This window comes from Sorghum bicolor, chromosome 4 (genome assembly GCF_000003195.3).
Source record: "Sorghum bicolor cultivar BTx623 chromosome 4, Sorghum_bicolor_NCBIv3, whole genome shotgun sequence".
Classification (NCBI taxonomy): domain Eukaryota; kingdom Viridiplantae; phylum Streptophyta; class Magnoliopsida; order Poales; family Poaceae; genus Sorghum; species Sorghum bicolor.
This window is the reverse complement of record NC_012873.2, coordinates 2,017,775-2,040,076: the sequence shown is the minus strand read 5'-3', so window position 1 is coordinate 2,040,076 and position 22,302 is coordinate 2,017,775. Positions and strand designations below refer to the sequence as shown.

At 41.8% G+C, this 22,302-nt stretch overlaps 4 protein-coding genes across 6 annotated transcripts; all 4 read right to left on the bottom strand.

Moving 5' to 3' along the window:
* On the bottom strand, nucleotides 163-2,151 carry LOC8055074 (Golgi SNAP receptor complex member 1-2). Its single transcript, XM_002451411.2, has 5 exons — nucleotides 1,547-2,151; nucleotides 1,352-1,441; nucleotides 1,168-1,239; nucleotides 636-765; nucleotides 163-499 (listed from the first exon to the last, which is right to left on the bottom strand). The coding sequence occupies exons 1-5, from the start codon at nucleotides 1,901-1,903 to the stop codon at nucleotides 402-404; spliced, it is 747 nt and encodes a 248-aa protein (XP_002451456.1). The 5' UTR covers nucleotides 1,904-2,151; the 3' UTR covers nucleotides 163-401.
* Nucleotides 4,276-5,625, bottom strand: LOC8055073. Its single transcript, XM_002451410.2, has 4 exons — nucleotides 5,485-5,625; nucleotides 5,241-5,352; nucleotides 5,093-5,153; nucleotides 4,276-4,938 (listed from the first exon to the last, which is right to left on the bottom strand). The coding sequence occupies exons 1-4, from the start codon at nucleotides 5,516-5,518 to the stop codon at nucleotides 4,567-4,569; spliced, it is 579 nt and encodes a 192-aa protein (XP_002451455.1). The 5' UTR covers nucleotides 5,519-5,625; the 3' UTR covers nucleotides 4,276-4,566.
* LOC8068283 (pentatricopeptide repeat-containing protein At2g03880, mitochondrial) lies at nucleotides 5,787-8,605 on the bottom strand. The gene is made up of 2 exons (XM_002451409.2): nucleotides 6,850-8,605; nucleotides 5,787-6,146 (listed from the first exon to the last, which is right to left on the bottom strand). The coding sequence occupies exon 1, from the start codon at nucleotides 8,351-8,353 to the stop codon at nucleotides 7,061-7,063; it is 1,293 nt and encodes a 430-aa protein (XP_002451454.1). The 5' UTR covers nucleotides 8,354-8,605; the 3' UTR covers nucleotides 5,787-6,146; nucleotides 6,850-7,060.
* Nucleotides 8,749-15,380, bottom strand: LOC110434658 (calcium-dependent protein kinase 4). 3 transcript variants are annotated; one of them, XR_002452276.1, is made up of 13 exons: nucleotides 14,911-15,380; nucleotides 12,925-13,055; nucleotides 12,413-12,454; nucleotides 12,132-12,243; nucleotides 11,951-12,029; nucleotides 11,689-11,858; nucleotides 10,793-10,919; nucleotides 10,288-10,403; nucleotides 10,095-10,202; nucleotides 9,948-10,010; nucleotides 9,661-9,834; nucleotides 9,315-9,486; nucleotides 9,091-9,225 (listed from the first exon to the last, which is right to left on the bottom strand). XR_002452276.1 is itself a non-coding variant. In XM_021459220.1 (12 exons), the coding sequence occupies exons 1-12, from the start codon at nucleotides 15,199-15,201 to the stop codon at nucleotides 9,067-9,069; spliced, it is 1,578 nt and encodes a 525-aa protein (XP_021314895.1). In that variant the 5' UTR covers nucleotides 15,202-15,378; the 3' UTR covers nucleotides 8,749-9,066. The 3 variants fall into 3 exon arrangements, 2 of the variants coding, with proteins under 2 accessions (XP_021314895.1, XP_021314896.1); XM_021459220.1 differs by lacking the exon at nucleotides 9,315-9,486 and having other exon boundaries at nucleotides 8,749-9,231; nucleotides 14,911-15,378; XM_021459221.1 differs by lacking the exon at nucleotides 9,315-9,486 and having other exon boundaries at nucleotides 8,749-9,225; nucleotides 14,911-15,376.

Below are 22,302 nucleotides of genomic sequence, written 5' to 3'. Positions count from 1 at the left end.
ACAAACCAAACACACCATAATTTCCTCACTCATATCAGTTTCTAAGGTGTTAATGGATAAGGAGAGCAGGGTATAATTGCTAGTCTTGACGGGTGGATTCCACGCCATCATTTACAACTAATAAAGCTAAGCGTTCGAATAGCACTTTTCTGACAGAAAGCATCAGCTTAATGTTACCATGTATGTGTAATATATATTTACTGAACCAGCAAAAATTCTCTACATATGTGGAATCTCAGAATCTCAGATACAAGGTACAATAGATGTCGAACAAAATCAATGAAAGCTGAGGAAACTGGCCTCTCGTTCCATCTTTCTCGGTGCTGATACACTATCAGATATTATCGGCTAATCCGGGCCAAGAAGGGAGATCTAGGAAGTTTCTTTCAGTTGAGATACCATCATTTTGAAAGCCAGTAAATAATCAAAAAGATGGTGCAGGCCGCGATCACTGCTGAAAGAATTATAGTGTCCTTTGATTTCTTCCGCTTAATGGCGCCTGCAAGGAAGGATAGACATAATTATATGGCTGTAGCAACACAGTGGCTGCAGGGAGTCCATGGAAAAAAAAATACTACACACACAAAAACAAAAAAACAGTGCTGCAGCATGCAAAGATGGGATCAAAATATTACCAAGAAGACCTCTGATTATCGGAAACTTTTCACCCAACTGCTTGACTTTTCCTTGAATATCTCCAAACAAGGCCCTCTGATTGGAAAGAGCTACTCTTGTGCTTTGAGCTTGGCCAATTACCTCATCAATCTGGAATTGAGCAAATGTGACTTAGTTACTTGGCACCAGAGATAGAGATCTGAACAGATGTATGTTGACAGGCATTGGCAGAGTGCAAATCTTCTTGAGTTGTAAATGTTCCTAGCGACCTATTCCTTTACACTCTTTTTGAACAAGTATTCCTTTACACTCGAGATTGCAGAATGAGTGAAATGGGATCTGCTGCAGCAGTGGCTAGTGAAAGATACATTTGCTTCCACAAGTGCCTATCATACAGTTCCACACATGACATCATCCGTATCAGCTTAGGATGAATATTTAATTTCTTAAACGAAATTATTCCAGGGCAAGGTAAGCAACTGTGGTATACTGAAACTACAATAAGAAAAATGTAAACCAGTGCAAGCCTTGTCTGACTCCAGGAAGAGGTACCTGGTTGATGCTGCCATGAATGGAAGCTCGCTCCCTGAGCAAATGCACTCTTGGCGACATGCCACCGGTGGCCTGGCCAGGATTTCCACAGAAGAGTGTTGAGACAGGCACAATACATACAGCAGTGAAGACGGCAAGTACTACTACATTGCAGCACTGGAAGAGTTCCTGGGAAGAAATGAACCTTGGACTCAGTGATGTCGTCTCTGACGGAGCTGAGTAAATCGGCGTGCTCCCTCATGGAGCTCAGGTTCCCCCTGGTCCTCCTGAACTCCTGCCTCCACGAACGAACGAACCACCACTTGAAGCAATTAACCAGTGGTTCAACGAAACAAGAGTGCGAGGAGCGGAGCGGAGCGGAGCGGAGGAGGGAAGGGACCTGCGTGAACTCGTGGAGGATGTCGCGGTGGCGCGCGAGCTTCTGGGAGACGGAGGTGGTGTTGGCGCTGGAGGCGGCGCAGCGGCTCATGGCGTCGTTGACGTCCTGCAGCTTGCCTAGCAGCGACTGGATCTCGAACTCCATGGACTTCCAAGAGGAGCGGTCGGCGGTGGGGGAGGCGGCGCCCGAGGCGGATGCGGCGGAGGAGGAGGAGCGCGCTGCGAGGCGCGCGTAGGAGGAGAGCTTCACGTCGAGGTCGCCCTCCAGCTTGCGCGCCTCCCGCCGCAGCTCCTCCCACCCGGACTCCTGCAGCTCCAGCGCGGCAGCGGCCGCATCCGACGACGACGACGACACCATCTCCGGCTCCGGCACCGACGCCGCGCGAGATCCGATCCGGCGAGGCGTCTGGGGCCGCTTGTGATGCGAAGAAGCGGGGGAAGTGGGGACTACCTCCGATCTGGATCGGACCGCGTTCCGTAGTGGGGAGGTTAGGACTCGCAAGGAGGAGGAAACGGCGGCGGCGGCGGCGGCGGCGGGGAAGGGCGAGGTGAGGTCTGTTCGATCGGTGGCGGAATGGAACTATGGAAGGAATCACGGTTACACCCCTACTTCATCGCAATATTTCAAAAAACTCCCTCCTGTCTCGTGGATTGTTACAGGAGTATATTTTCACATTTTGAAATAGAATTTCGTGCTGGGAAAAAACGGTGGTGCTCTGTTTTGCCACTATTTATATGAAAAAGGTCCGAGGAAATTTAAACTATAGTAAATTTTTGTATTTATACATAAATAAGTGATAGTCTAGAGACACTGAGTGAAAACATGTGAGATGAGAGAAACTAGAAATACCATTGGATAACCATACCTGTCGAACACGAATAGCAAAAGAACTACAAATTTTAGTGGTAAAGTGTAAAGTGCATGTCTGTCATAATTGTTATATGAACCCCATAATAACCTGTTTGGTTCCCCTTGCTAAACTTTAGCTAGCTAAAATTATTTTAGCTACTCTTAGGTGACTAATGGAACTAAATTATTTTAGCTTCTTTTAGTCAATGTGTTTGAAACTTTAGCTACTAAAATGACTAAAGTTTAGCTAGCTAAATTTAGCAAGGGGAACCGACCTTAAAAACTACACCAACCCTTATAAGGATATCTCCGGCTAATAACTTTTTTTCAATATTAGATATAGATAAACGATAGACAATGGTTAGAACAATTACTAACTAGAGTTAGTTTGGTGCTTAAACTAAGGTGTTTAAAGTTTGGTGCTATTTTTCATCTCCTCTTTTATGAAGACAAAGAAATAGTCACATTTAGGGCATGTTTGATTAGTAAGAGTTAGTTACAAGTTATGGCTACAAATTAGCCTAAATTAGTTGAGGTTAGCCAGCTAGTTGGCTAATAATTTTTCTCACTTATTAGCCTTCTGTTTGGACGAGCTAGAGCTATTTGGGTTAAAAATTAGGTGGCTAACAATTAGTTATGTGCATCCAAACAGAACCTTAATTTGTTGGTAGTGTATGCTCTTATGATAACTTAATCAATGCAATGCAAATATACATTTTTAACCATTTAGTTTATATTGTGTACATGTCATAGTCCATGCTTACACATGTTCATTCAACGAGTTCAGGGTGATATTCTAGAACCAATATTTGATTTTCCTTTTGGGTAAAATAGTTTGTCCAATGATAGGATTGGAATAAATTAGGGCATGCAACCATTCGGGGTCTATGACTAGTCCACATAGGCGCTTAGTAAGGGGAACCAATTTTTGACATTTTTGTTCTTTCCTTTTTAGCAGAAAGGGGATGTTTGGATGATGTCTCGAGAATCTTGCCTGGTCCAAGTATCAATCTTAGGCTTTCATTTTTTTACTGTCCGAGGATGGATGCACCTGTCTAGACTAGGACCCTGTTTGTGGAGCAGTCAGAAAAAACGTTTCTTTGATAAGTTGTGCAAATGAAGCAAAAGCACGATCAAAATAAGCTGGTATGAGTATGACCCAGCTTCTATGAGTTTTAGTATAAACTAGCCGGGATCCCCGTGCAGTTGCACGGGGTAGGAACCATTAGAAAATACTAAAAGGTGTGCACTGTTTATTGGACCCACTACTGTTAAACATAATGGGTACGCACTGTTAATTGGATCCATTACTATTTAGCATAACGGGCGTACTGTTCATTGGAGCATAATGGTTACACTGTTCACTGGATCCAATCTGCTAGTGTTATATTTATTGGGTTTACTGTTCACTGGATCCGTTAATGTTAATGTACAGTAAATTGTGAGAGAGGCAGTGGTATACGATTATAAGGAATAAGAGGTAGATGGCGTGGTAAAAAAGAGCTATAAAAATGTACAAATGGACTTTTAATTTCAACTTATTTTATTCATAAGCAGTTTATAAGCGGTATCAAACAGTTTCTAGAGCTCTCAAGCCAAGGCTCCAACCAAACATGCCCAAAGTGCACATGAAGATCTGGCTCTTGGAGCACAGCAGAGGGTATAGTGAATTTGAGGACTTTCTTATGTGAATATGAGGCTGTAGTGATTTTTCTCTCTCTTTGTGCACATATAAACCTGCCTAAGTGCCTCTATGTATAACTTGTCGATCAGCCAGGAATGATGAAGTGAAGTGTTGTCCAAGACATGGATTGATCTTTAATTTGCAATCGAGTTGAGTTAGCTTCGCTATTCTGCAAGGTATCTCAACTGTCTCTTGCTTCAACCCGTAATAACTTGTCAGCTTTTGCCACAACTTGCATGTCGCTCAAAACACTCGTGTTAAGAACGACAGACACAAGAAGGAACATAAAATATGCATAATTAACGCCCAACTTTACATTTTGCACCCATGAGGAGATAGATCGATTATTTGTGCCGCTGTGCACAATAAAATGCATGCTTCATCGAACAATAAATAAATCCCTTGGGTGATGATCATGCATGCATGTTATTTTCAAGCGCATTCATCAGTCAAGAGATCATATATAAGGACATATAGATAAACAAGTCTAAGGCGCCTGGTTTACATCCTTCTGCTCCTCCGCCGCGCGCTGTTTACTGGTCTTCTTCTCCTCCTCTTTGGCGGCGGCGCTCTTGTTGCCCATCTGCCACGCGGTGGCGCCGACGATGCCCAGCAGCGTCACGAACGGCACGAACACGACGTTGGGGACCAGGTCCAGCCTCACGCTCTTCACGTAGGGGATGTGCCCGCTGGCCCTCTTGCCCACGACGGCCGCCACCGGCACCGCCAGCCCCGCCGCGACGAAGAAGCTGTCGTCCACCACCTTCGTTTCCTTGACCTCCTTCTTCATGAACTCCAGAAACAGTCTCTTCCTCTCTTCCTCGTTCTTCTCCGGCTTCCACACGTTGTCAAAAAATTTCTGCGTTGCAACGCATGCATGCCATCATGTACGGTAAGCAGCTAGTCGTCTACTATGCATTCCATGCTGGACAACGTTTACATGGGACTACTACTCTGTATATATATACATATTCCCCACAGAAACGAATGGACTTTGGATTATTGATGGTTACCTGAATCTCCGTAGTTGATGGGGTGTCGAAATCCTGACCGGGCATTACTGTGTTGAAAAACCTGCAGGGAGCAAGGAAGTCTTTTAATTTTGTGACGAAGTGCTAGGGCAGGAGTAGTGGAAAACCACAGAACAGCAAGGACACCCACTTGCAGAACTCGACGTAAGCAATATGGAAATCTTTAAACTCCTTAGTGTCCTTGTTGGCGAAATGCCGTTCATAAACTTGCTTGGTAGTTGCCGCGCTCAGCCCTGGGACTCCTGAGAAGGAGAGCACAAACTGTCAATTCCCCTTCTAAAATGAAACACGGCCCCCCAACTTATTTAGGCAGATCCCTCCAGCATATCGTGTGATACCACAAACAGCTAAAGGAATGATTGAGAAAAAATTACCGAATTTGTTGAGGACACTGAAGTTAAGACCCATCTTTGGTCCAACAGCAGGGCAATCGATCAGGGCGTGCGTGTGTGCTCACAAGAGGCAAACCTGAGTCTGAGTGCTTATATAGTTCCACGGAACAAAAGAAGTGCAAGCTTGGAATGCATTCCTTTCCTTGTTATCATAACAAGGTTGTTTCTGCTCCCTCCAATTCGATTCCTGCCCTGGAAGTCAAGTTAGAGTTGGCCTGCTTCTGAAGCTGCAGGTATCATTTAAGGGAAGGTTGCCAGCCTGGCCTTTTCTGGGTTTCCTGCAACAGTGAGAATGTTATCCACAAATTTTCCAGCATATTAAAAATATGGTCCAAATGAAGAGTCTCTCCTCAGGTCAGCTCTAGGAACGTGAATAGCTGATTTCTGCACAATTGCGAGGTTCCCAAATAGAAATGGACTCCTTAATCTAACAGTGATCTCTGATCTAAACCTCACTTTAGGGTCCTAATAGACATGCTTTGGCACATGTGTATGCTTTCTTGCTTGCACAAGACGAATTGAATAACCATGCTTTATCTGACAAAAGAGAGATTCCTGGTGCTGCTTCTTTTTTGTCTCTTGGATATCAGTATTTTCAGATCCATGGAACATGAGTTGCTAAGTATAGCATTGGTAGCCGGACACTGCATTCACATAAATTCAGTTTTGATATATGCCAGAGTTATGTTTGTCGCTCTTCCACTGCCAAAATTTAGACTATATTGATTGTTAGAAAAAGAATAACCCTTCCAGGAACACCTAATGGTAGAGCAGGAGAGAGCTTGGAAAGGTCATCGGTTCAAGTCGACACTCTGCTTAAAATCAAAGGTACTCAAATCCATGTGTCTGCTCATTTCTTTCTCAAAAGAACAGTAATTCAGTTTAATCATTCAGGCTGGGTGGCCAACTTTTGGTACTAGTTTTGTCTAGGTGATTCAGTACAATTTTAATGCATCTAAAAGAAAAGGTTTTGGCTGGTGTAGCAATGACCAGTTTTTCAGTTTTAATGTGGTGGGACTGATCTATGGAATGTGAGAGCCACTTCAAAGATAAAAATTGCAGGTAGGAGCACACAGATTAGGAAGAAACAACATGTTCCAGTATGAGCACACATAGCAGCAACCATGCTAACCTTAGATTCAGTTTAGTACAAATATACAACTATCGGACCAGGGTATCATGTTCCAGTCAGAAAATTCACGGCAATGTGTCAAAATGCATAGCATTATATCTACTTGTCACAATGCATTGATGGTATCTTATTTAGACTAAACAATGGCAGGTACCAACTTGTTATTATCGTAAGTGCATTGTTGCACGGTGAGCCAGTGATACATCTCAATTTACCTCAGGCATGAAGAAAATGTGGCAACTGTTGGTCTCACTTACAATTCCTCCATGGCTATCTTAATTTCGACCGCAAAGAAAGATTGTGCTTCCAATTTTTGTCCCAGAAAAGGTTGGTTTCTATGGATGTGGTGGCAGGTTATCCAAACATGAAATTGCTTCCCACAACTCCAATCATAATGGTTGGATCATACATCAACATGAAGCATTTTCAAGTTCTTTCGTGAACCAAGCTCAGCCCCCAAGTACATCCAACATCCTTTTCCAACCCTTTCTCCTTCATCACCTCCCGCAGCTGGTCAATATCATCCCACAAGCAAGCCCTTGCATACAAATTTGACAGCTCAATGTAAATCCCAACATTGGTAGGGTCCAATTCGATTGCCTTCTGAGCTGCCATTCTCCCAACCTCAACATTTAAACACGCCTGGCAAGCACTGAGCAGTGCCCCCCATGTGGATACGCCGATTGCACAATCACAGCCATCCTTGGTGGCAATTTCCCACGCCTTGGTCACTTCCCCTGCCCGGCACAGCATGTTGACCACACAACCGTAGTGCTCTGGTGTGGGCACCAACCCGTAATCTGCGTGCATGGATTCAAAGTAGTTGAGCCCCTTGACCACCTCCCCAGCGTGCTGGCAAGCTGAGAGCACAGCTAACATAGCCAATTCATCCGGGTAGACACCAGAAGCCACCATCAGGTCATACATCCGGATAACCTCCTTGCACTGTCCATGCCGCGCATAGGCATTCAACATGGCCGTCCACAGCACGACGTCACCTCTGCCACCAGTCTCCTGCTGTGCAAGGCCGAACACACACTCCGCTTGGCTGATAAGCCCACACTTGGCATACATGTCCACAAACGCGCTGACCAAGAACACATCCACCTCTATACCTCCCAACCTCCTGATAGCATGCCCGTGCGCCTGGACACCGAGATCAGCATTTGCCACCTCACCACATGCCCGCACCACAGCCGTCATGGTGTACCCGTCGACCTGCAGCTGTAGCTCTGAGAACCTCCGCGCGAACCCCAGCACGGGCACCCACTTGGCCGCGCCCACATAAGCGGCGAGAACGGCGTTCCCGAAGACTCCATTCTTGGAAGGACTTTCGTCGAACAGCTTCCGGGCGTCCTGGTACCGGCCGGATCCGCCATAGGACGCGGCGAGCGCGCAGGACACGAAGACGCTGCCGAGCCAGCCAGACTTGGAGGCGAGCGCGTGGAGCGTGTCCGCGGCGGAGGGCGTGGAGCGGAGCGCGGAGCAGAGGGCGTACGAGTCGAGAGGCACGCGACCGGAGGCGTGGGCGAGCGCGAGCGCCGGGAGGGCGAGCGCGCGGAGGCGCGTGTCCTGGGAGGACGCGGCGGCCGCGAGCAGGGAGTTGAAGGAGATGCGGGGAGGCAGGCGGCAAGCGGCAGAGAAGGAGGAGGCCCTGAGGAGTGCCGCGTGGAGTACGGCGGCGGGGTTTGGCGCCAACCGCGGCGGCGGCGGGGGCATTCAGCCTGCCAACGAGAAGCCCGCGCGCGCTTTTTTGAACAGTCTGCTATAGTGCTATCTAGTACTACAGCACATTTGCTTATAGCAGCAATGAATTGCAAATGAAATCTGTCATTACTTTTTATGCTGAAACTTGGTGTCGTGATCTGTGTGAAAACGCATAAATTCGCCAGGATTTTGTACAAATTCTCAACTGGATTTTGTTTTAACCTGGCGAAAAAAATGAATTTAAGCCACAAATTGGAACACATGAATCTTGTAAAGCTATTCCGTGTTCCAAATGAGGCCTAAAAAGATGTGTTGTAAGTTTTTCACAAACCAACAGTTACTGTACAGACCATACTAATTTAGTAAATAGGATTTCATTCAACAGTTTGAAATCACACCGTTTCAAATTATGCAAAGGACCAGCATATCCTCACTGCTTCAGACAACTTTATTGTGACCAACAGTACAGTAAAATCATACGTATTTAGTATACTGTACAGTGTACAGGAAAGAAGGTGAGTCTTGTTTACCATTTTGACCTCGACCTCACATACTTTTCCGTAAAATAAACACTAAATATTTACTTGAAACTTACTCATTGCTGCACACAACCTGGATGCTAAAATCAGAAACATCACATGGCACGCTAAAGAAACCAAAAAAGAACGTGACTACTGTGTGGTATCTTCCTAAATTTGCTCCTCCCTAATGACTGGCGCTGCAATTCACAGAGCTTGAGGATTTGGAACCCCCCTTGGGCTGGGAACGTTGCTCATGCTTGCGGTTCGAAGGAGTTTGCGGAATTCGGACAGGCTTATCTTCCCGTCTTTATCGATGTCGGCCTCCTCCAGCAGCGGCTCGATAGATCCCTTCAAGCCAGTGTGCTGCACCTTGAAAGAAAATCTCAATGAGAATACTGTCGATTTGGGTTTCTATGGTGCAATTCTCAATAATTGTTATTTTTGGTAGAAACCTTCACATGTTTTATCTTTGTTCAAATCTAAATGCTGAAACTGTCACAGCATTAAGATGGTATAGGAATGATTGTTTCGATCCCTGGTGCGTGCAGATCGATTGATATGGAGTGTAGACTTTTTTCTTGATTCAAATATTACAGCGCTTCCATTGATAAATTACTTCATTCACTGAAAACGGAAAATCAGCAAGTGGAACCAAACCAAACACACAATACGCAACTACAGCATCTCATGATAGTCAAGCCAGCTAGTTATTCATGGGAAGCAGTGATGATAAGGATTATGTGAACTGTGCATTCACTGATGAAGCAACATGAAAACAAAATAGGAATAGAAAATTACCATTCTAAGTTCCTCCGGTGTGATATATCCATCACCATCCAGATCGAATTTACTGAAAGCAGCTTGGCAGCGTATACCCCATCTTTCAGAGTCAAGCTCCGCCATCTGGTGTATATGGAGAGTTGCTGCAACGAACTCTTTGAAGTCCACAAGCCCATCGGTGTTGCTGTCAATCTAGCACAAAATAAGATCATAGTTTTAGTTACATCCTCAAAACAAGGCCTGCTATTAGCTTGGAAACAAAGGGGGCAACAAAGAAATGGACAAAAAAAAAGGCTCAAACTTACTGCTTGAATAATCTCGAGCACACGGGGACCCTTCAATCTCCAGGGAAGATCCTTTGCAAGGGCCTAATGAAACATGCACAGATCATCAGCACCTCAGAGTAATTCAGGATCTAATGCATTTTCATCAACAAATACTAACAAACCTACATGGCGCATTTCCTCGATACTAATTGATCCACTTTTATCAATATCAATTGCATCAAACTGATCCTTCAGATCTGCTAGCTCTTCCTCATTAAGAGTACTCGCCAAAGCCTGACCATGCCACAAAGAAATATTGTAAGGAAAAATAAATGTAGTGTTAAATTATTTTTTGTAATCACTATAACTAGTTAATTACCCGAAGTGCGAATTGCTTAAAACGGCTGTACTTGACAAACTGACGCATGTTTGATAACACAGATATGTCAACAGGGATATCGGATGCTTCTCCTCCTTCTCTTACCCACGGATGTGCTGAACATATCAAGAACAATCAGGATCAGTGAAGATGATAGTCATTCATAATACAAATATAGTGGTGGTGGGCAACAAACCTCCAATGACTTAATAGTTCATTATAAGAACATACGAGAACTAGAAAACCTCAGTGGTATATGCTTATTTCATGTGACTTCTCAAATCAGAATTAAACATCTTTTACTAATATATTATGGTTTTCCATTAATGTTCTACAATGGTGCAGGATAGAAAAATCATCGGTCTTGTCATATTCAGATTGTTACAACTGATTGAAAGGCATACTGCAAGATGTATATGTGTTCTCTGTTCTCACATAGAAAAGAAGGTGAATCTGAGCATCATGCCTAGGCTAGTAAATTAATAAAAAGTATACCAAAACTTACAGAGAGCTTGAGCAGCTGTTAGCCTTGCCCTTGGGTTCTTCACTAGTAACCTTTTAACAAAATCTTTAGCACCTAGACTGATGCTTGACCAAGGCCTCTTACGAAAATCAGGTTTGTTCCTTAGAACCTAAATTATGAGAAGTGAAAAGATGTAGAATATCACATATACCATCGCATCATGTCCTTGCTGATTAAAATGCATATAAAGATATTTAAATAGCAAGAAAAAGGTGAAGGTATAATGAAAATGGAAACCATATTGCTTAGCAACTTTTACAGGTAGAGTATTAGAGTTTAAGACAGAGTAAAAAAAAAAGTGACCGCAACATATTTTGGCTGAGACAATGATCTCAAAGGCTAATATCCTATAAAGTTGAATCAGATGTCCAAAACTAAGACGGCTAGCCATATCTGAAGGTCATTCAAGCATTCAAATTAGCTATGCCAATGGCAATGCCTTGGTTTCTTGAGGCCATAGGTACCACAAGTCATCTTCAGACTTCAAGTTAACTAGAAGTGCAAGGCAGTTTTACTACTTATAATCATTTTAAGTTGCATCTTAATGAAGTTTGTGTAACACTGAACATTACAAATCTGAAAGGCGATGGGTGTTATTAAACTGAACACCTGCATAAAGTGGGTTTCTGGTAGCTAGTACAGAAATCACTGAAGGATAACCTGACCAAATAGGTTTCAGTGTTCAAAATAGTAAAAATATATTGCTGAGTGCTGACACTGACAAATAGTTTGACACTGAAATAGTTAAGAAGGTAACACTGCTATATGATGTAGAAACAAATTGTAGAAAATAGTATCAGCACACTGAAAATGCTGGTCCCTGGTACGACACTCTAACCAAGCATATTTTACATGTTATGCAAAAGCCATCCACTTACCTCCTTGAATATACCGTCTTCAGTTTTATCCCAAAAAGGCCGCCTCCCACAGAGCAAAATGTAGGTTATAACTCCTATGCTCCAAACATCTGACTCAGGACCAGACCGTCGTTTTAGTACTTCTGGTGCGACATAGTAAGCACTTCCAACAATGTCATGAAACTTCTTCCCTAAAGCATGCATTAGACAACAAAATGGTCAGCTAAACTGCAGACTTGCCCTGTCAGGTTCCAGGCAGATTCAGATGACCCCAAGTAGCTACCTGGCTTAATGAAATCTGACAAACCAAAATCTGTTGCCTTTAGTGGTGAGTCCTCCTTATTTGATTTGAAAAGGAAGTTCTGGGAAGGAAAATAGGTACAGTCTTACATGACCTGAGGAAGTAATGAAATATCACCAAATGCTTACTGTGTGCAAAGAGATGCAAAGTATTTGATTTCTACCTCAGGCTTCATATCTCGGTGAACTAACCCACGCAGATGACACTCAGCAGCTACTTTGAGCATTTGGCGGACTACCACTGCAGCATCTTTCTCACTATAACGGCTATTCTTTCTGTCCAAACGAACACAACATTAAGTAAGGACCTTGAACGAGCAACTAGAAATCAAACAAAGCAAACAAACAAAATAAAACAATGCGATTTTACAGCATAAAAATCTAGAAATTCAATGACAAAGACTGAGGTATATGAAACAAAGAGATGGAGATCTTGTCTACTTACTTTGCCAAAATCCGGTCCAATAGTTCACCACCCTCACATAGCCTGGAAAAATAGAAGGTAAGACTTAAGAGTTAGTTCTGGCATATAGGAACATTTATCTGAAATAACATGACCATGTACATAGCTACATTTTGGAACCAGGAAGATCCTATAATGGTGACTGTGGAAGATGATGTTATATTATCTAAGAAGTGCATCAAGTTGACAAACATAGAACAATGCAAGGAAAGTGTTAAACATGGTAGAGTTCTGAATTAGTGTTGTAGTTCCCTCCATGAATTCAAATTCAAAATGCAGATTTGAAAGAACAGTCCCATATATCCATATGTTAAGAAAAATGAATCGAGAATGCATCTGGTATAGCTATAGAATGATTTATATTTAGGAATGACATTTTAGTGTCTAGGATTCTGGAAACAAGATAAATATTGTTGGCGTTAAAACTTGGAAGAAAAAAAGTCATAGCAAAATTGATATGCTCTATTAGCAGGAGTAGGTATGGGCCTACTTACTCCATCACAATATACACGTATGAATCATCCTCAAATGCGTTGTAGAAGTGAACAATATTCTGATGTCCTTTAAGTGCTTTAAGAATCTTCACTTCTCTTTTCACATCCTCCACAGCAACAGGACGGGTCATCTGTTATAGAAAATTATAATTTTAATTGTCATAAATCACATGTTCTAACTTTAAAGATGATGTGGAGTAGAAAATATATGAAGGCAATAAGGCATAACAGTACATGACAATCATATAATGCTCAACTGCCTACTTGGATGAATAAAGATAGAATGACAAAACACCTGGGCAGGGTTATGATTTGTCGAACTGCACATGTTTATACTCTATTTTGATTCCTTAACTTACCATCTCACTGTATTCTGATGTAAATTAATCTAAACAGATTATAATCACTAATTATGCAAATACAAATTCATTGATGGCATATTGGTTACTTTTGGAATATTCCACAAATACTAATGACCATTTGGTGACAATATTATTGACATCCATGTGCAACTTGAGGTCATGATCTCCAGGAGGGATACTAGATTAAGCTAACAATGCAAGCCTTAAGGTATACAAGACTATGTTACAAATCATGATCAAAAGAGGTATCCTACTTGTCTGTCTCAAAATTTGAAAACTTGAAGTCCTATAAACATAAATAGTCAACAATATCGCCAGAGTCTATAATCCTATCAGCACTGATGCTCAGACTCCTTCCCTTACAATAGCAGGCCTAATTTTCAGACTCTCGTTTAGTGCCTTTTTGACAAGGATGTCACCTATTCAGCTTTCTAGTAACTCACAGACACATGAACGATGTTTCCAATGACACTATAACACTAACTTCTAAAAGATACTATCAAAGGTTCCACAAAAAATTGACATTTTATTCCAGAGGTTCAATTTTTCAAAAGACTAATAAAGTAACTTTGACAGTTCAACAGAAAGTCCAAAACATTTGATGAAATCAAAACCGCGTTGATTAGTACTGTATATGTGTTTCAAGGTCAAATTAATTATACCTAGGAAAATGTTGTCCACCTATAGTATGGAAGACAGGGAAGCGTTGTCTACTGCAAGTGGGCAATGGTTTTATCTTTCCTGACTTTTTCTTCGACAGGAACCTTCCAAGTCCCAACCATGCAAGGAGACAATCTTAATGATCAATTAAAAAACAAACTATTTGGACGCCTGTGCAAAGATTGAAATTGAAATTGCCTCCCCGCACTCCCCCCTTGGAAAAAAAAAGGTTCAAGAAATGAAGCAAAGACAACAGAGCAATCACACAAAAGCCATAGCTCCATATGAATTGTATGCTGCATAGATCGATCGTAGTTCCAAATAAGAAGCATTGAGGATCATCGCAGTAAACCCAGCACCGTCTTGTCGAAATTAGTAGGACAACCGAACAAAGCGTTTCCATGAATAGCCAGACGGAAACACTTTTTCGGTTTCACAAATACAGTGATTTTGCCATTTCCATGAATGAGTCGTGTACTGAGCTGGAGAGAAACAGCTCGTTCCCAAAAATAACACAGCTGTAGTGCCAAACTAAGAGGCCATCCCGAGATGCCCGAGTCCGAGTGTCAAAACCACCTCCAAATATCGTCCCCAAAGTCGCACTTAAATCCCGCAGCTCATAACCACCAGCAACAAATGACAAAAGCTTGGAAGAAATGAAGCGGCCAAACAGCTAGAAATGGACTGGAAATGAGAGCAATTACCTACTCGTTGAGCTAGACGCATCCCAAATCTACCGGAAACATCCGGCAACAATCGCGTCCCAACTGAAACACCGGAACCTCAGAAAGCAACAGAGTAAAAAAAATCCCTAATTTCATCGGAATTGCACGGAATCCCTCTCGAAATGCACCCAACACAAGGAGGCACAGAGCACAGTGGTTCGATGGACCAAAGGCACGCTCGGAATCACCACCTGCTACTAATACTAGGAGAAGCGCGGCGACTTGGGGCGGCAGCTCACCTTGGCCTTGTCGATGCGCTTGACGGCGACGCGGTCCCCGGAGGCGCGGTCGGTGGCGGCGAAGGTGTAGCCGAACTGGCCGTGGCCGAGCAGGCGACCGACCTCATAGCGCGCCTCGAAGTCCCTCTCGTAGCCGAACTCGACCCGCACGGGGACAGCCGCCGCGGCGGCTTCCGGCGAGGCTCCGGCGGCGCGGCGCCTCCTCTTGCCGTCGTCGTCCTTGGACGGGCGGCGGTCGTCGGCGGCGCCGGCGGGGGCAGCGGAGGCGGAGGAGGAGAAGCAGGCGCCCATGGCCGGAGTCCGGGGTCCGGGGGGCGGGGATAGGGGCTGAGCATATGGATGTGCGCGTGTGGGGGCGCGGGGGGCGGAGGTATATAGGCGGCAGGTTGGGACGCCGTGTTGGTTGGTTGGCGCGGTGGGGCGCGGCGCGGAGGGGGAGGAAGGTGGAGAGGAAGGTGAGGGGGAGGAGACGAGACGAGACGAAGGTAGGGGAACACAGCGCAGACGACGACAGACGAGACGATGCCCATGGTTGGTCAAGCGGTCAAACTGCCAATTGTCAAACACCTCTCACTACTCTCACTCATTCACACACACCTCTCTCTCTCCAATCTTGTTTACATTTGCTATCTAGGCCTTGTTTAGTTCAGAAAAATTTTGCAAAATCGACACTGTAGCACTTTCGTTTGTATCTGACAAATATTGTCCAATCATGGACTAACTAGGCTTAAAAGATTCGTTTCGTCAATTTCGACCAAACTGTGCAATTAGTTTTTATTTTCATCTATATTTAATACTCCATGCATGCGTCTAAAGATTCGATGTGACGGGAAATGTAAAAAATTTTGCAAAATTTTCTAGGAACTAAACAAGGCCCCAAAAAATTTGCAAAATATGAATAGTAGCACTTTCGTTTGTATTTGACAAATATTATCTAATTATAGACTAACTAGACTCAAAAGATTCGTCTCGTCAATTCCGACCAAACTGTGCAATTAGTTTTAATTTTTATCTATATTTAATACTCCATGCATACGTCTAAAGATTCGATGTGACGGGGAATCTGAAAAATTTTGCAAAATTTTTCAGAAACTAAACAAGGCCTAGGATAGATTATATGTAGACCTTGTTTAGTTCATCCCGGAAACCAAAAAAATTTTAAGATTTTCCGTCACATCAAATCTTTCAGCACATACATGAAGCATTAAATATAGACGAAAATAAAAACTAATTACACAGTTTATCTGTAAATCGTGAGATGAATCTTTTGATCCTAGTTAGTCTATAATTGGATAATATTTGCCACAAATAAACGAAAGTGCTACAGTAGCGAAATCCAAAATCTTTTCACATCTAAACAAGGCCGTAGTATGATAAAATTTGTATGTTTTCGTATAAAAATGTGTTTCAAAAAAACTTTTTCACAAAACGAATTATAACATCTCTGGACGAAGGGTTATTTATAATTTATCTTCTAGTTTGGTGTTGATGATATTTAGACCTAGTTTAAATGTACGGCATTTTCGAGATCTTAGAAGATACCAGGGGGGACTGTTCCAGACTTTCGAAAGCCATATAACTATACAATTTCAAAAACCAAATAGTCTTATGAAAACTGTTGTCGTTAGGAAGTTCTTATAGAAGTTTCACTTAGATCTTTTATTTTCTAATTCTATAAGTCATGGGTTTGCGTGTCATACCAGTAGAGTATGAATAGCGAGATTTCCCATAGGTGCATAACCAAACATGACCTTAAAAACCAAGTTATATTCACTAGGATAGCTTTGTTGCTGGCTAATTTTCAAAGAAAAAAATGATTTGTTTGGGTTGTTATTTTTGGTTGCAACCTGCCCTTGACATTTTGTTGGGTTAATTAAGGGATAGTTGGTTTAAAACCTTTGGCTTAATATGTGCGTTTCATTTGTCTAGTTTATTTCTCTTTTTTAAAACAAGCATAATGATGTACATTTCTCCTGCGCGTTTGGAGAAAAAAAACACTTGCTATTTGATTCAACATCACATACAACACATTTACCCTAAAGACCGTACCGGTTCTTTTAAAAAAATACACCTTGCATATGTCTCTCAAAATCTCAAAATATATACCATCAACTGCAAAAAAAAGATGTATGACAAAAGTACCAAAAATGTTCGAGATCAAAATCCGAATAATCACTCATTTCGGTGCTTTGTATAGCCTAGGACCTTCTTTGCCTTGGTAGAACGGTCCGGTTCGCTTGAGTTTATTTTTAGCTGTAAAGTATTTAGCAGTGTTTTTCTCTTACAATTAAATTAGTGAACAGTAATTTCAGTCATGTTTTTTTAGGCAAGTGAACAGGGCTAGTTCCTAATAGAGTTTTTCTCTAACAAGAAGCCTCACACAAAAGAAGACTGTACCCCATAATCTGTCTGCATGACAGCGCTATCTTGGTCAGCGCTCTAGCTCCAGTGCCGCCTCCTTTTAATTTAGGCCTTGTTTACTTCACTCTGAAAACTAAAAAGTTTTTAAGATTCCCCGTCACATCTAATCTTGTGGCACATGTATGAAATATTGAATATAGACGAAAACAAAAACTAATTACACAGTTTAGCTGTAAATCACGAGACGAATCTTTTCATCCTAGTTAGTCTATGATTGGATAATATTTGTCACAAACAAACGAAAGTGCTACAGTACCAAAAAGTGGAAACTTTTCAGAACTAAACAAGGCCTTAGCTACACAAAGGATGCGCGTGATGACTGATCAGTCACTACCGTACCGTAGCTTGTTGTGACTCCCGGTCCCAGGCCTCCTTCCTTGCACCTGGATTACATTCCTCCTTGGAAGCAGTCTTGGTCAAGACCCGTCCCTGTGAGAACACTTATACTTTTTTTCAAACTTTCCACGCATGTAGCATGTCGTTGTCCTATCATGGTTACCCTCATGCCTCAGTTTCATGAATTGTCACCTAGGCTTTGAATTACGCTGTTGCCCGCGTCTTATTTATACCTCCAATTCTAATACTTTCTCCACTCACAAATAAGTAATATGTTAAGATTGTATAAAGTTTGTTAGTACAAACTTTGATTGTTATTTTATACATAGCACTTCCTTTTCCAACTTTTAAGTTGTTTTGGTTTTTAGATATTTAGCTTTTATTGTTCATACATAATGTATGTCTAGGTACGTAAAAAAAACTATATAAAATAAACTTACAATTTGAAACCAAGAGAGTATATCGTAAAATGTAGCACATTTGTAGTACTTCCTCCTTACCTGTTTTTCTTGACGTTTTGGGCGAGATGACGAAGTTCATAAAAATTGACGTCGCGGCGGCGTGGAGTTGCATATGGGCGCAAGTGCCCTTGTGCTCAGCTTAATCGTGGTTCGCTTCATCCCCGAGACTGCTCGGCTATCCCAAGAAAATGGCGTAGCAGTAAAAAAAAATATGGCACCAAGATGAGTCAAAACCAGCCACTGGCCTCAGACTTGGAGGGCTCACCAATCGAGCTACATCAAGTTGTTGTAGAGAAAACACCCACAATACTATTTAATAGGAGCAAAGTAGAAAAACTAATCTCTAATTAATTACTTTTTAGTTACCACAATCCTATCTTAAACGTCAGCTAATTCGAGTACAGAGAGATTTCTTCTTATGAAAGTATATCTCTAAGGACAGATCTACTTGAGAGGCTACCTCACTACCTGGTACTCTCACACATTTAGGTGAGTGAATAAAATACGCATCTGAAAAAATCCAACAAGATATGGATGGATACAGCATCAATCGTTTATGTTATTCATACAAATTAAAAATTGAGCTTTGACAAAACTGTGAACAAATAAAAGAGAGAGAAATTAGAATGATGCAACTATTCACGTGTGATCCGCATCGTGTGCATCAGTTAACATGTTGACTAGTTTCCTCTTTTTGTTTCTCCTTGCAATTTTTTTTGTTTAAGCTTAAATTTCACAATTAAAATAGATGATTGCATGCTCTATCCATTGTTATTAGACCCTTTAAGCACTTATGAGAAGTTTCTCTTTGTTCATGGGAGCACGGGAGCACTGTATATTCTCTACTCATGACGGCCTAAGAAATACTTTGACGGCCTAAGAAATATTTTGGGAGTGTTTAGTTACCTTTTATCCTAAAAATTTTTAGGTTTTGGTCTATTATTTTGCATAATGGAACTAAATATTATGCAATTTTTTTTGGCAAAAAGTGACTATTTTTTTATTTTGAATTTTGGCCTCGAGAGACAAAAAAAACGCAAAAGAGCCTTAAGAGACCCTAATGAGGGTAACAAATTATGCATTTTGGATGGAACTAAACATAAGCTTAATTTTTTTGGTATTTTACATTTCATCGTTCTAAAGTAGTTGGCATTTTGTATTTTGTATTTTATGGAGAACTAAACGCATCCTTTGTCAACAAAGTTTGGAACGACTAAATTATTAATTAAAACAGACCCCCCAAACATCACTTGTTTATCACTGTACTTCTGAGGGAGAGTAACAAGGATGCCACCTTCTTATTTACACAAGCCATTTTTTTCTATAATTCAAGAAAATAGCAAATTACTTTTTAAAAAAATGGAAACCCAACCTGCACAATCTCAAAAGGTGGGTCTCATCCTACTCCAGAGCAGTGGGGCATGCACTGGGAAGTAGGCACGTAGCTGCTGTATGGGCCCGACCGATGCCCAAAACTAAGCTCTCTCAAGAGACCGTACCTTCAATAAAAATATTTTTATGACCGGGTCAGGTCAACAAACAATCGATTATATATATAAGTATGCCCTGCTTACTTCTTTCTTGTTTAATTTCTTCCTCATGGTCCCCTTTCCATGCTTCCCACTGGCGTCCTCCCTGGAAAGCATGTATCCTCACAGCATGCATTATCCTATCACACACATTCTTCCAGCCTAATAGCTAGCCTCGTGGTTAGTACTAATGCACCATCTCAGTGGTGATTTTAGTAGCAGTTCAATGGTATGGTGTTCTAGCACAACCATAGTCTAATATAATAGTAATAGACATAGTTGTTCTATGTTGCCATAGAGTTCAACCTTTTTTTGGCGGCCGCTAAGCCAGAGTTCAACACTACAACTTACTGCCAGAATTTTATGGATCGATTGACATAGACAAATCTATATTAACCTCTCATGTGACAACAGTCGTCAATAGGTATAGCAATTGTTCCATTTTTTTTCTAAAGTGTTCCATTTATTTATGTACGGCGCGTTATAGAATAAAAATTTTCAAAAGTAAACCTTTGTTTGACCATTAATTTCTCCTAGAATACTGTCAATGTTAAGTAATATCATATTAAAAGAAGTTTGAAAATACAATCTACTAGTTAAATTGTCATATTAATTTTATCAATTGTTTGCCAAAATTTACAAAGTTTGATCTTTTAAAGCACAGAAATTTAAATGATGTTGAGTGTACCTGAAAATCAGGTAAGACGTATTTTTGACTGGAGCGGAGGTGTATGTATTCCTTCCTTCCTGAGTTATAGACATTTGGCCTACACACTCTATACTATTACTATACACGCGGCCCCACCTCCAACAAGTCTTTTTTTTCTTATCAGAACTGGGACCCACCTGTACACGATATGTTGGTGATAGATTTCCCATTAATTCTTTTTTGCTTGGCTATATTATGACGTACCATTATTGTAGTATTATTGATGCCGACCAATGACAAATTAAAAAATAGGTATATATATCGACAATGTTTTTTTTCTAGGGTATACATCCATGAAGATATCTGAGTTGCCGAATGCATCGCACCAGTAGCGCATTACCTTAGGACCGGCTCATAAATCAGCCACTCTAAAAGTACAAATCATTAAGTTACATGATATAGTTAAGGTGCTGCATTTTAATTACTTCTTTCTAAAGAAAGTTAAGGTGCTGCAGTTTTTTTTTTCTCTTAAAGCAACACGTGCCGATGCACGTTTTCGAAAAAAGGTGCTGCAGTTTTACCTACTTGTTCCTGCAGTCGAAAGTTCTTTAAATTATTTTTTATTTTGTTAGCTTAGATCAACTCCAAGACTTTTCTTTTATATATCCTGTCTAATCTAATCGGTAGAAATTTAGATATTTTGTTGAAAGAAATAACCTCCAAGCTACCGCGTGTATGACGTATTATATTGCTGATGAAATGCATGCCGACCTATCTATGTAGCACACGTACGTGTGTATGTACATTATACATAGTGGTCAAGCTACTATACCGCTTGTGTGTACACGTACGTACGTACTCTCTCTCGCGCCGTGCTAGCTATAGCTAGCGCAGTAGTTTGAATTCAACGACGACGACGTCGCTCTCGATCGATGCAGCTCTCGACGTGTGTAGATGCATCTAAAAACTCAAACAAGATTCTTCGTCACATCGAATTTTAAGACATATGCATGGAACAATAAATATAAATAAATATAAATAAATAACTAATTATACATTTTACTTGTAAATCACAAGACGAATCTTTTAAGTCTAATTGCTGCGTGATTGAATAATATTTGTCAAATAAAAACGAAAATAGACGAATCTTTTAAGTCTAATTGCTCCGTGATTGAATAATATTTGTCAAATAAAAACGAAAGTATTACAGTGTCAAAATAAAAAAAAATAATCTAAACAAGGCGATTCCATCTCGATCGGCCGGGCTGTGGTTTATTTTATTTGTTGACCAGTGCGGCATGCGGGATGTATTACATGTATATATGCAGATGCATGCAGCGGCGTCCGTACCCTGGCTGCGACGAAGCTTCTCGTCATCACCGTCGACGTCGCCGATAATCTCGAGCTTGCCTGTCGCCGTCGCCGTCGTCGTCATCGACCTCCTTGATCGTCGATTCGTCATGACTAGGACTAGCTGCTCTGCTGCTAGCTAGCAGCCAGCGGACGGCGACTCAAGTCCAACACCGCGTCGAGAAATCGAGGCACGCACGCGCGCCCGCCGTCCGGCCGTCCGACGACGACGACGACGACGCTGGCGTGCGCGGCCCCGCCGGTCCGGGTCGGAGACTTAGAGACACCATGACTGATTGGGGGTGATGACTAGCATATATGGATTTAGGCTTTGTTTAGAGCAACTTCAACCATTATGCAAATGAACTTGGCATTTATCAAAATACATAAAACTCAAAAAAAAATCCCCTCCAATCGTTATGCATTTGAACTTTGCATTTTACATAGCTATGCATTTGGAGGGGAAACTTGACATATATGCCAAAGGAGTCCGGCTATGCAAATAGAGATCACGGGATTCTCGGTTCCACCTCGCGGGCTTTTTTCTTCCCTTTCCGCGGTTTCCCTTTGCGCCGCCACCACTTCGCGCGATAGGATCTTGAAGCCCGCAACTGATAACAACTGCGCAGCTCAGTACATCGAACAA